We start from the raw sequence: 13,506 nt of genomic DNA on the forward strand, positions 1-13,506 counted from the left end.
ATTTAATTGATATCGATATCTTTGCTGGTGAGGGACAAGGTGGAATTTAAGGCAGCGCTCAACAGCTCTTTGGTATTTTAAATACTAAATCTGAAATCTGGGCCATAAATTGGAAATTTTAAAAAAATCTAAATCTTAATTCATCTAAAATTGATCGTATGCTGGAGGAGTGAAATGACGTCCGAAGAGGAAACGCATTTTTTAAGACGGTGAAGCAATTTCAAAGTTTGACCGCTAGGTGTCCCATTGACTTCACGTTATGCGTGTTTCATTGGGCGCTGTTCAGTAGAGGAAGAAGCGGCAACCACAACACCTTCGGTAAAGGTAAAAGACTTTCAAAGAACAACCTTTCAACTTTTGATCAAAGACGAATACGTTCGCGTTAGGATTATACGTCAAAACTCTATTAAAGTGTCTACGTCCGACAAACGTCTCGGATCTAGTTTAGCCAATAGGTGGCTAACGAGGGTTAGCCAACTAACTGCCATCAAGGTGTTTTTTTTTTTTTTTTTTTTTGGGGGAAACCATAGAAATGAAGAGTTTCCTAAACTTTTGAAGCAGATGCTCCGTCGCTGAACGAGTAGTAAATCTGAGTACGATATAAAATGTCTGAACTGTATTTGATGGACTGTCGTGCGTTACTCTTCAAAACTTGACTCAGTCTGGAACTTTGAAAGAAGCTAAGAGCTAAGGCTAACTGGTTCCATTTGTCTCTGGAACGGTTGCTTCAAGGCACCCAGTTGATTCAAATATACGATCGCTTATAAGGTGACGTGTGTTTTCCTGATCGATTGTTTGGTGGTGTCACAAGCCATTTACACACTCCGAGTTGACGCTACGTGTCCGACGTACTGCTGCTCTTTATTTCGGTCGTCTTGTTTTAGGCATGCGTGACTATCCCAAATGTAATGTCATCCCACGCACATCTCTGTTTATATGACATAAACTTATTTGCGTCATATTTAGTCATTAATGTCTGGCAATGTTTCTTACTAGACTAATTCTAGTGGTCCAGTTATACACAGGATGCAAAATGACTTCTGTGTTAATCTAATTTTCACGTAAAGCAAACTGAATGTCAAAAGAAATTAGCATTTGTTTTTTTGTTTTTCAAGTTTTGTCTTACAGTCACATTCATTGACTGTTTGAGATTAGGATATAATTTAGATGTTTCAATTGTAAACCTGGAATAAATGTAGGTCAACCCACCCACTTTTCAAGTGACCAAAAGGTTTCAAAAATCATTTGTGGCTTCAAACAAAATGTGCTCTGTCCAGTTGTTTAACACGTATAAATGTAAATACCATGAAATCAAAGCTGGACTTCCGAATTTTTGTCTCATAGCTGTCTTGTAATCAAGATATTCAGTATGAAACAAAAGAAAAGCCATTCCAATACTTTTGGAGGGGACAATATAACTACGTGTACGGGGTGACTCCACCTTGTTCTTACACATTTCCCTATTTTTTTTCTTCATAACTCTGCTGTCACAATGCTGCACGCTTTCCTTCCTCTTTTTATGATAGTCTGGTCTTGACTTTTCTCAAAACTCACTGCGGTAGGAATTGAACAAGTTTGGGCTTTGTCATTCACATCAGCGGTGGAGAATCACCTTCCACGTGTTTGTGTTTTAGGTAAAGCATGGCAATGACGGGCCAGAGCTCATGCTCCTCTATGAGTAACCACACCAAGGAACGTGTCACCATGGCCAAGGTGACTCTGGAGAATTTCTACAGCAACCTCATCGCTCAGCACGAGGAGAGAGAAATGAGGTAATGGCTGTTAATGGTTAAACTGTCACTTTCATTTCTCCATCAAATATTTTAGACTAAGATCTCTTAATTGTTGCTCAGGCAGAAGAAACTGGAGAAGGTGATGGATCAAGAAGGCTTGGCTGATGAAGAAGTGAGGGATTATCTGATTTGAATTGTTTAACTTGGAAAGTTGGAAGTAATCAGAAAAATCCACGTTATCGTATGTCTGACCAATAATGACAATGTGGTGTCTGCAGAAAAGCCGTCGGCGCACTGAGCATGCAAGAAAAGAGACCGACTTTCTTCGTTTGAAGCGTACCCGACTAGGTTTGGAAGACTTTGAGTCCCTGAAAGTGATCGGCCGTGGAGCATTTGGAGAGGTAACATACCCGTTTACCAGCACTGAATCCTGCCTGCCATTGTAGAACTACATAACATAGCATGTCTCGTTTTTTTTGCAGGTGCGTCTGGTGCAGAAGAAGGACACGGGCCATGTCTACGCCATGAAAATCCTTCGCAAAGCTGACATGCTGGAAAAAGAACAGGTGAGGTCACGGTGCCGCCGGTGAGGTCACGGTGCCGCCGATGAGGCAACGCTGCTCCTTATCCCGTGTTCTTTGATTTAACGGTCGGTTTGATTCTGTGAGGTGGGTCACATACGTGCTGAGCGGGACATCCTGGTGGAGGCAGACAGCCTGTGGGTGGTCAAGATGTTCTACAGCTTCCAGGATAAGATGAACCTCTACCTCATCATGGAGTTCCTGCCCGGAGGTATGTATGAGTGTTGCAGAAAATCATAAATAAATGTGATGAAATTAAGAGTGTTGCTGTTCCCCTTTTAGGAGACATGATGACCCTCCTGATGAAAAAGGACACTCTGACAGAAGAAGCCACTCAGTTCTACATCGCAGAGACAGTTCTGGCCATCGACTCCATCCATCAGCTGGGTTTCATCCACAGAGACATCAAGCCAGACAACCTCTTGCTGGACTCAAGGGTAAGTTACCAAACAATTGGCCTATTGTAACCCACGTTCAGAAGAATGATTGTTGTTACATGCTATGGTGTTCAGTCACGTGGCCAGCCCTAAAATAACTAAAAGGAAGTTTCTTACACGCTAAGAGATGCTCCACCCACGTGTTGATTTTTTTTTTTCTTTTTTTTCAGGGTCACGTGAAGCTGTCCGACTTTGGACTGTGCACGGGCCTGAAGAGAGCACACCGTACAGATTTCTACAAGAACCTGAACCACAGCTTACCCAGTGACCTCAGTAAGCAAAGTCAGGCAATCTCTTCCCTTATCAGTAACATCATTTGATTTTATGTAGGTCAAGCCACGGTTGGTCTTGTGTGTAAGGAATTGAGAACCATTTTTACATGTAATAATTTTAGTGCTTCCATCTTGTAAAGTCATTTGTTTTTCTTTTACTCTTGAGGTCCAAGTCATTCAAAAGGTAATCCAAATAGTTTTGCTGGAAAGCCTTGTAAAACTGACAGATTTTCCCTTCACAGCATTTCAGAACATGAACTCCAAGAGGAAAGCAGAGACCTGGAAGAGGAACAGGAGGCAGTTGGTATGAACAAGGAAGCACATTTACTCTGCATGCACACCACACACCAGCGTAACTCACTATTTAGTACAATGAATGTAAATTGCACTAAACAGCTGCAAATTAACTTCAAATTGGGGAAATGAACCAATGAGTGATGTCATCTTGTACACTGGAACCGAATTGAGGAAGAACTCCAGCCAATGACATCATTTTTTGTTTTCAGGCCTTCTCCACTGTGGGAACGCCAGACTACATTGCTCCTGAGGTTTTTATGCAAAATGGATACAATAAGCTCTGTGACTGGTGGAGCCTGGGGGTCATCATGTATGAGATGCTAATAGGTAAGGGCTGCGGGGGCCACCAGGTCAGATGGAGTACCAGTTGTTGCATGTTGACGGTGCGGTCTATTCTTTGTCCAGGTTATCCACCATTCTGCTCGGAGACACCTCAGGAGACGTACAGGAAAGTGATGAACTGGCGAGAGACGCTCACCTTTCCTCCAGAAGTGCCTATTTCGGAAAAGGCCAAAGACCTCATCCTCAGGTAGGACTGCATTTGTCTGCTTTGGTCAGACTATTATGAGGAACATATGTGTCATTGTTGTTGTTTTTGTTTTACAGGTTCTGCTGCGAAGAGGAGCACAGAATTGGTGCGGCGGGTGTGGAGGAAATCAAGTCTAATCCATTCTTTGAGGGTGTGGACTATGACCATATCAGGTGTGCGACTGTTCTTTATTTCAGATTTGAGCAGTACTTTGCGACCCATTATATTACGGGCGTCAGCTAAAAATGTGCCCAAAAAGTGAGATTTGGTTGGTTAACAAAGTAAACGCACTGTTGTAGTTTGACATTACCGACTCAGTGAAGCAAACCAAGTGAGTGGGTTTTGTCTTTGTCAAGATTAGAATGTGGCAGCAATGTAGCCGACCACGCCCCCATTGGTGGCTCACTGTACACACCCAGCAGCATGTTTTTGCTATTTAAAGACGTTTGGGGACAAAGAAACCACACAGGAATGAGCCAAGATGCACAACTGTGTTATGATTGGGTTGAATACACACAGTGTAGTTGCACACTGCACATTTAATTTCTGAGATGACATCAAATGAACTTGACAATTTGCAGAGAAAGGCCTGCCGCCATCCCCATTGAGATCAAGAGCATCGACGACACCTCAAACTTTGACGAATTCCCCGAGTCGGATATCCTCACACCAACTGGTATGACTGCATTCTTACATTTAATCCATTTCAAACAAACCACAATTGCTGGGGGCATTTTAGGGACTCTCTTCTTGCCGCCTTTATGTCGTCAGAAAGAGGAGACGTTAAGATTGTGTCTCCCCGCAGCCACTCAGGTGTCCAACCATTCGGACGCCGGCCTGAAGAATAAGGACTGGGTGTTCATCAATTACACCTACAAGCGCTTTGAAGGCCTCACCGCCCGAGGAGCCATCCCTTCCTACATGAAGTCCACCAAGAGATGAAGATGCCTCACCAACAAGTCCTTGTCCCGGAACGAGACGAGGAATTTGTTTGGAAAAGGGCTTCCGTCGATCGCTCTGCACCGTAGAAACCGCTGCCTTCATTTCTCTCCGTCTTGACTTTGTCTGATGCTTCCAGGGCCGCCTTGCTGCTGTTAAAGGATTTTCTTCTATTGTCTTCTTTTGACTTTTACGCCAGTGGACATAGCAGTGGAATGTTTGCTTTGAACTAGAATACCAGCTACATCACATTCCCTTCTTTCAAAGCCAGCGCCGTTCTTCCTCTTTCCAACCAGCAGGCTCTTTATTTCTCACTGCTTGTACACATTTAGTAGACACTTGACAGGCGTCGAGTGCTCTCTTCAGGGATTTTGTCCAAATATGTGTTGGCTGCGAGCGTTGAATGGTGTCCAACCAAAGACTGCGTCAAGACCCCCCCCCCCCCCCCCCCCCCCCCCCCATGTAATAACTGCAAATGGTCGTTTTCTACAACATTTACTTGATGATGACAAGAGGGAATTTAACATGTTACGTATTTAGTCCACTATGATAGCACCTTCTGTGATGACCTTTCGGAAGGGGGCTACACTAAACAAAACAAGTTACTGGTGAAATGAAAACCATTCCTATGGAAGTTATTCCGAGAATCTCCTGTAGTTCCCCTTTTTGGAGGTTTCTTGTCTAAACTCAACAAATCAGATTCTGTTTTGTACATTTGGTTGAAAGTGGAGTCCTCGCCCAGTGGTTTATTTTTAAACGCACTCTCGGCCCGCGCGCATGTGCATATGCATCATGTTCTTTCTTGATCTGTAATTAGAGGGCTAAACTGCTCCAATGTCCACAACATCCAATATGCTGTCTTCTAAAATGAATGTACTGTAAGTCTTAAGGTTTATTTATGACATAATTCCAAATGCTGATTGTTTGAATGTACAAGAATTAACTATAGAAGGAATTTGATTTGATCACACCCAAGTCATTGAAATTGGTGTCTACATAAAAGTTAGACTTAACATGAGCTTGTCTTTAAAATGTCTGATCGACTATATAATAAATTTGACCACGGGAAATTACAATTGTTTGAGCTACGCTTGCACGAGACGGGTTCGGTCCAACGTATACAAATGATGCTATGTGGAGCTGTGACATTGAGTCCGATGACATCACACATTTCAGAACCCACAGCTTGCTTGTTTGACTTTTTAGCATTGCAAAGTATTTTCTGACTGTATCTTCATATTGCCTTTTTACATCATCCATGTGACATTTAATCTATTTTTATGAGAACAAAAGGCTTCCATATCTAATTATGTGAAGGGTTGTTGTTGCCTGTAATATATGATGAAGACAATGAGCACATTGTATTTTAGAAAAGCTTTCTGTGGACTTTTTCCTTTTGGCAGGGTACGTTTTTTTTTTTTTTTTTTAAGGTTGTCATCTGTTACTTGAGTAACTGCTTAGTCTCCTTCAAAGCAATAGAGTCCATGTTGGTGTGAAAAGATCTGTGTGTTGCTCCAAAAGATGCTCTCGTGTGTTTGCTTTTGTTGTCATCTTGAATTGTGAGTGAGGGGATTTGGGAAGGTGGATGTACATTATAATTATTATTTAAACCACTTTGTGCTGTTTGGAGTTGTTTTCCTTTGCTATGCAACAATGAATTATTCTGCACTTGGTCATCTTGTTTCCTTAACTACATTAATTCCAGCTATTGACAATGACGGCACACAGATTTAATTTAATGAAGATGAAACATAAGTTATGTAATGTTTTAATACCGTACCACAACATATTTTAAGATAACACTAAAAATATATAGTTTTTAAAAATCCCTCTCCTAAAAACTGAAAGAATACTATAGCATAATAAACCATATATTTGAAATTTCTTGAGAAATTCAGTCAGAATGCTGAATTGTTGAATGAAATAAAAATTAAATCTGAGATGATTCTGCACTATGTGGAATTATATTGACCCAAGACCCAAATCCTAGTTTGAAACCTAGACTTTAATTTAGTTAGGCTTTTTTTCTTTAAAAATGACAATATAGTTAGGATTTTGTTTCTTAAAAATTGACCACCTAAAGTAAGGCTTTAAAGGTATTATTAGGGAAATATCATGGTCAAAGGTCACAGGTGTCAAGCTCTCGTCGGGGCCGCGGTCCAACATGTTTTCCGAGTGACCCTCGTTAAGCGCACCTGCGTGAAAAGTTTTAGCCACTTTCACGTTCAAAAGGAGCTAAAAGTTTTCACGCACCTGCACTTAACGAGGGAATCACTCGGACACTCCATTAGGTACACCGCCATTTTCAAGTGTACCTAATCACAGGCCACTTTATTAGGGAAATATCATGGTCAGAGGTCACATGTGTCAAGCTCTAGTCCTCGGGGCCGCGTTCCAACATGTTTTCCAAGTGACCCTCGTTAAGCGCACCTGCGTGAAAAGTTTTAGCCACTTTCACGTTCAAAAGGAGCTAAAAGTTTTCACGCAGGTGCGCTTAACGAGGGTCACTTGGAAAACATATTGGAACGCGGCCCCCGAGGACTGGCGGTCGACACCCCTTTAAAGGTAAAAAATATATATAATCTAACCACTCACCCCTAACCCTAGTTTTAAGTCCTAGTTTGAAGTACTAATTTGAATTTGAAACCCTACTTTGAAACCCTCATTCTAGTTTAAAACCTTATTTTATTAATTTAGAATGTTTAAAATGTCACCAAAGGCAATATAGAAATACAGCACCAGCACCTTTCAACATTTTATTTTTAGTGTGTAGGACTCTTCTACCCATTACCACTAGATGACAGTGGTGCATCAAAGCAGGGATTGATCTGTGCAGATCTATCCAAGATCCAATAGAATCAAAATTTATGCATACTATTTAACAAGTAGTGTGTCGTGTTCGTGCAGAGTGGGTTACGCTTAGGCCAGTGGAAAGGAAACTACAACAATAGGGTTGCAATGATTAGCCTAATTAACATATTCAATTAAAAATAAGATGGGTGTCTGGACTAAAGGAATTTGAGAGTCTGTACAGTATATGCATATTACTTACTCCTTTGTATTGGCTGATGGTGTAGGGGTACACATTGTTCATTGCAACTAAAAACAACAGCCGAGGACTCTAGGTACATTTTTATTGAATATATTACACACAGTGTAGAACTTAACTCCAAATTTTAATGTGCACAAAACATGTTATTTAAAGTTTCAACACGTTAACCTTGACAGAGGTCTTCACTGAATGAACCAATGAATTGTTCAAGTTATACATTTTGTACGTTTGTGAGAAAAAAAAGGTGAAACAAAGAGGAATAGAAACTTTGACTTTTGGTCAGGAGCTCTTTATTTTATTTCTGAATAAACTGTCACAACTACACTTTTATTTTGGCAAAGTGTGGCATTTGATCAGAACATTAAACAATCTCACACAACCCTTTCAAATCCTAAGCCCATCACACAATGCACAAATAACAACACTGGTCAACAAATCTTTAGGTTTTTTTTTTTTTTAAATCAGAGATGCAAGTGAAGTTTTCTAGATTTTTTGGGAGGAGGGGGTGGGGGGCGCTGATTCTGAATCTGCTGTCATTTTCCTTCTCTGGTACATCGGGTTTCCATATTAAAATAACAATATAGTATGTAACACAGGAATTAATTTATTAATATGTATGAATTAAGAGTTACGGTTAGCAACAGGGAGATTTTTTTTTTTTTCTGAAACATCAGCGCTACAAATTACAACGCATGGTAAAATCTGTATCGTGCAAGCTTTGTAGGCCAAAAATATGTTTGCAATCACAAAATCATCTCTGATTAAAATTTTCTGTCGTGTTGTTAGCTCAGGCAAATAGTTCAATATGCTCATCACATTTTGTTCAAAGTCACTCAGGTAAATGATCACATTTTATATTTGTTCTTCTACAAAATATGGAAAATGGGGGTGGTTCTCGAGGGACAGGTTTTTTGCTTCCTGAGGACTGTGGAGGTAGCATTTAAGCGCTTAAGCATTTTACCAAATTGAATCAGATGGACTCAAAGGACGCCTGTCTTACTAAACTAGTTGAAATTGACACATTAACAAGAGACTCGTGAACATATATATTAAAAATAAAAAAAAATAAAAAACAGAAACAACCATCTATCCATTGTGTATGACTCCTGCTTATTCTTACTAGCATGTAGTATGTTTTGGGAATGTGGGAGGAAGCTGGAATACCTGGAGAAAACCCAGGAAAGCACAGGGACAACATGTAAACTCGGAGCTCAGAACTACGACTTATGTGCCAGCCATTCGTCCACCGTCCCTTCAAAAGAAAAAAAACAAAGTATCAATAATCTTTTTTTTTTTTTATCCTATTCTATTTTTGGTGACATTTCATAATTTCAAAACCAGCAAACATTTTGAATATCACTTCGAATATTTACAATAATGACGGTCCAATTCGTGGCGATGATGATGATGGCGATGATGACATCACTCGCAGATGGAGGTGACTGGCACGCGGCGAGAGAAGAAGCTGGATCCTCTGAACAGGAGTCCCTGAACACAAGGAACTTGATTTCAAATGCAAGCGACTCAGTATGGAAAGATGACAATAACAGAATAAATACCCTGCGGCTGAGGTAATTCCAGCAGTGCAGCCAGGACATGAAGATGGGCGAGTGCGGAGGAAGACCTGCAGTCAAACTGACAACAACAAAAATAACATACAGTACTTTCATTCATTTCACGCTGGATTTAAAAAGTACCTTGTACTTCAAAAGTCTGCAAACTGTTATACAATCATTTGTGAATGGTTGTTTAAAAAAAGATGAAGGATTGAATAATAATAATTTGGTTGAATGTTTACAACACAACACTTACCAAGATGTTTTTTTAAACTGATATAAATTAATAAGACTAATAAACACTAAACTAAAATGTAGCATTTTCAGGTGGGGGATGAAACTAAAAAAAAAATAATAATAATCAACCCAGTACAAAAAGTGAAACTGACTAAATTTAAAAAATAATAATCCTAAAAGAACTCAATACAAAATAAAAACTATTAGAACTATTGGAATAAAATTACATTTGGAATATTGGAATACAAAAGGGTGCGCAGACTTGTTATATTGACTGCATCATTGCTTAATTCCATGTTGTCACAACTTGTGCACTTGTTTATGTGCAATTTGGGTTATATATTGGCATCAAATTGGAATTTGGCCAGACAATAGAAAAATCTGCACAAATACAGCCAATGCACATAATCCCATATTCATGTTTTGCCGTCTTTTGTTTTCATGAGTGACTCACCCACAATTGTTGACCGCCATAATGTCAGCCACCAGCATAAACGGATACGTCAGCATGCTCACTGTGAACTAGAGGTAGAAAGAAGATCACCACCTGTTGACTTTGCGTCACAAGGCAAACACGATGTGTTGTGTAGCATCGTTCAACTTACACCCATCACAAACTTTGTGTAACTTCTCACCGCCGAGGCCTGGTTTAACTGCGGAAACACAACCGCAACGAATGGGAATAGCGCATGTGCTTTTTTTTTTAATGTAAGAAATATACTGACGATAGAATCTTTTAAAGAGGAATTCGTTATTTTCATGCATGGGTCTGTAATGTGTCTGAATCACTTATAGGCCATTATGTATCACCGATCACAAAGGTACTATAAAACCCAGCACACACTACTAAAAGATGACATCCTCCACTCTTGATGCTACAAAACAGCGACAAACTGTCCCGTGTGGCTCTCAGCCTCACTTTAGGATCATTTGGCGAGCTGTGATAAAAACACACTCGACGTTGATTTGTCGTTTTCGTGAAAGCCAATCCCGAGTGATGACTCTTACTCTTAAGCGCACGCGAAGAGAATAAACTTACACTGTCGTCAACGGCGTAGGTGTTAATAAAGTGCGCCAGCAGATTGCAACACCACAAGAGGAGGACCTCGCCCAGCACATGAGGCATTAAACCACTGCAGACACAACAAGCCACACAGCGGTCAAATTCACTCCGTTCACTAGGCGCATCCTCGCGGTGAAATCTACCAAAGATGTCTTACACGTAGAATCCAGCGACTCCTTCTTCTTGAAAAATCCTGCCGATACTACTGAGAATTCCACTGTCGACATAACAGAAAATTCACATTAACGGCTTTCAATTGCCTGCTATTAGTAGTTTCCTCCAAGGGACAGATGATCTTGAATTGTAATCCAAGTGTGATTTGTTTTCCTCAATATTGATACTAGTCACATGTGATTCCAAGTGACAACAGTGCAGAAGGAAATTTCACAAGATGGACATTATCCAAGTCCTACCTGTATTTGACTTCTCTGCCAACAAACTGGGCCATACAACGCACTGACATAACTGTCAAAGGAAAGGAGAGTCTTCAAGCAAGACGTTCACATAAGTCATGCACGTCATTTCACAAAAAACACATTAAAATAGGATAGAAACATGTAGGAAAAGCATTTGTACATCTTACCGTGAAATGGATGCGTGGCTATTCTGGACAGGCACTGGATGAACATCTCGTGAGAGGTCTACACCGAGCAGGAAGAGACCAAATGTTGGGCAAGATACCATTTGCAGCAAATCAAAATTAGCATTTCTTTCTTTGGTTTTCACCATTTTACGAACACTTTTCCACCTTACCTTTTTCATGACTTTCCTAAGAGGGGTTTGCTTGTTCTCCTTGTTGGGTTCAAGCTCCGTCTGCTCAAGGAGAAGAATAAGAAGACAACATGCATGCACGCACGCACACACATAAGCGGGCATATTCCGTGGATTGCTCGAACAAAATGAGGTGATTCGGGTTCTCTTTTACCTTTTTAGCTTTGGTCCTGATTACAGTGGCGATGGCAATGGAAGCAATACGTGGTGACAGACCACGAAAGAGTCCCCTCTTTCCATCCACCTTAACAATGTGCTGCGCTGCAAACACGACACATTTATGGCACGCTGCCGAGAACTTTACGTACATCAAATGGCTACAGTACCTTGAAAAAGTAACTTAGTTACTTCATCAATTATTTAACTTCAAAACGAACTTCGTTTGTTGATTATTTCACATAGTGATAGTTTTTTTTAAACTAGATAACACTTTGTCAAGGGCACCGAGTGCAATGTATGTTAATATTTTCTTTCGCTGACTCAAAGTGAAGAGACGTCATTCCACTCACCATAAGAGAAGAAGCCAGGCAGGTATAGAACTCTTCTTCCAAACATAGTAGTGCCCACGGTTGGCGGAAGAGGTTCATGTCCTACCTGAAAAGAAACAATACAGATGATAGTTGTATGTTACAGTCACACTATTCAGAAACAGAAATTTATACTCTTTTGGATCACACGCACACTGCTCTGACTGATGTATTGACCTCATTTGTATATAGCCCAAATGCAAATAAAATTATATCCCATTATTTGATTAATCGATAGAACAGTAAAAAAAAAAATCTGTACCAATATCTGTATCAGCACATCTTCACTACATGTCTATCATTCTTTATACTTGGGATAATTTGATGCCAGCATTAGCATATGTATATATATTTATATGATTCGGCACAGTTTCCATGTTCAAAAAGAATAGGAGCAGTTACTCAAAACAACTAATCTTACCAATTAGTATCAAAATTGTTTTAATTTATAGGAATAAAATACAGTGTTTGATTATTCATATACAATACTGAACACTAAATGAATGGACAAAAAAGTGAAAGCACGTCATAAAGCTCACACTGTTCTTGAATGGGGGCAGTTCTTGTCCCTCGATCGATTTTACTATAGAAAAATCACGTTTTATAAGATTAAAAGTGAGGTGGTGCCATTTGAATAAAAAAACAGCTGAACAGCTGAGCCAGGCGGATCACGTGACTGACTCGTTAGCATAGCTCCGTTGGCTAACGATACCTGTATGAGCAACTTCACATAAAACAGCGGGTGTAATGCGGCCGTCATCCCCGCTCCAAGGAGCAGAACCGAAACATCCATATCCACGCCAGTCGGGGTCGCATCCTGCTCCACATCGTCTGTCTGTCTGTTTCCTTGCGAAAGCATCGTTAGCTAACTTGTCCCCGGAGAAGTGGATGGAAGTAGACGGAAGTAGTCTCTTCACTGTCAGAAATTGGTAATCACTTCCGCTTTGACGACCCCAAATATTGCGTAATACTGAGCTAAAATGACACTATTTTCCCCCCTGCAACCCCAAAAAATATTATTATTATTATTATTATTATTATTATTATTATTATTATTATTATTATTATTATTATTATTATTATTATTATTATTATTATTACTATTATTATTATTATTAAGACAACTTTCACCCAATTCCTTGCTCATTTTACCATTATTCAAATATTTCAAACTTCAAACTGAACATCTTGGGAACTATTTTTATTTCCCAAATCATTTTTTTTTTTTTTTTTTAAAATAGTAAAACTTCCAAATTAAATGCGTTGACATTAGTTACCTCGGCCCACTCATACAAGTCATTACGACTTCAAACTGTTAAAGTCATATAGAGTGTCTTGGGAACAGTTTACATATTTCAGTTAATCCCATATTCCACAAAATCCAGTAAATTTCACATTTTCTTGAACAATTTAAAACATCCTGACTTTAAACTGTTCAGCTCAAAGCACATAAACATCATTATTTTTTCACATCCCATTAAAAACATAAATAATGAAATAGCATATGTACTT

The 13,506-nt window shown here is 39.7% G+C and overlaps 2 protein-coding genes across 5 annotated transcripts; one reads left to right on the top strand and one right to left on the bottom strand.

The window, feature by feature from the left end:
- The first annotated feature begins 232 nt into the window (after positions 1–232).
- stk38a (serine/threonine kinase 38a) lies at positions 233–6,402 on the top strand. Of its 3 annotated transcripts, none has more exons than XM_049752971.2 (14): positions 233–324; positions 1,635–1,772; positions 1,854–1,905; positions 2,012–2,134; positions 2,216–2,299; positions 2,402–2,525; positions 2,597–2,751; positions 2,922–3,033; positions 3,266–3,327; positions 3,530–3,647; positions 3,726–3,849; positions 3,927–4,022; positions 4,431–4,525; positions 4,655–6,402. In XM_049752971.2, exons 2-14 carry the CDS (start codon positions 1,642–1,644, stop codon positions 4,789–4,791), a joined length of 1,413 nt encoding a protein of 470 aa, XP_049608928.1. In that variant the 5' UTR covers positions 233–324; positions 1,635–1,641; the 3' UTR covers positions 4,792–6,402. The 3 variants fall into 3 exon arrangements, with proteins under 3 accessions (XP_049608928.1, XP_049608930.1, XP_049608929.1); XM_049752973.2 differs by having other exon boundaries at positions 2,922–3,024; XM_049752972.2 differs by lacking the exon at positions 233–324 and adding an exon at positions 354–593.
- Positions 6,403–8,113: 1,711 nt separating this feature from the next.
- LOC125988765 (mitochondrial carrier homolog 1) lies at positions 8,114–12,922 on the bottom strand. Of its 2 annotated transcripts, none has more exons than XM_049754416.2 (13): positions 12,707–12,922; positions 11,977–12,061; positions 11,622–11,728; positions 11,450–11,509; positions 11,280–11,337; positions 11,110–11,161; positions 10,854–10,913; positions 10,673–10,766; positions 10,239–10,286; positions 10,088–10,155; positions 9,400–9,475; positions 9,214–9,328; positions 8,114–9,092 (listed from the first exon to the last, which is right to left on the bottom strand). In XM_049754416.2, the coding sequence occupies exons 1-12, from the start codon at positions 12,851–12,853 to the stop codon at positions 9,263–9,265; spliced, it is 921 nt and encodes a 306-aa protein (XP_049610373.1). In that variant the 5' UTR covers positions 12,854–12,922; the 3' UTR covers positions 8,114–9,092; positions 9,214–9,262. The 2 variants fall into 2 exon arrangements, with proteins under 2 accessions (XP_049610373.1, XP_049610372.1); XM_049754415.2 differs by having other exon boundaries at positions 11,450–11,512.
- Between the last annotated feature and the right edge of the window lie 584 nt (positions 12,923–13,506).

The sequence above is a fragment of the Syngnathus scovelli genome, chromosome 2 (assembly GCF_024217435.2).
Source record: "Syngnathus scovelli strain Florida chromosome 2, RoL_Ssco_1.2, whole genome shotgun sequence".
Lineage (NCBI taxonomy): Eukaryota > Metazoa > Chordata > Actinopteri > Syngnathiformes > Syngnathidae > Syngnathus > Syngnathus scovelli.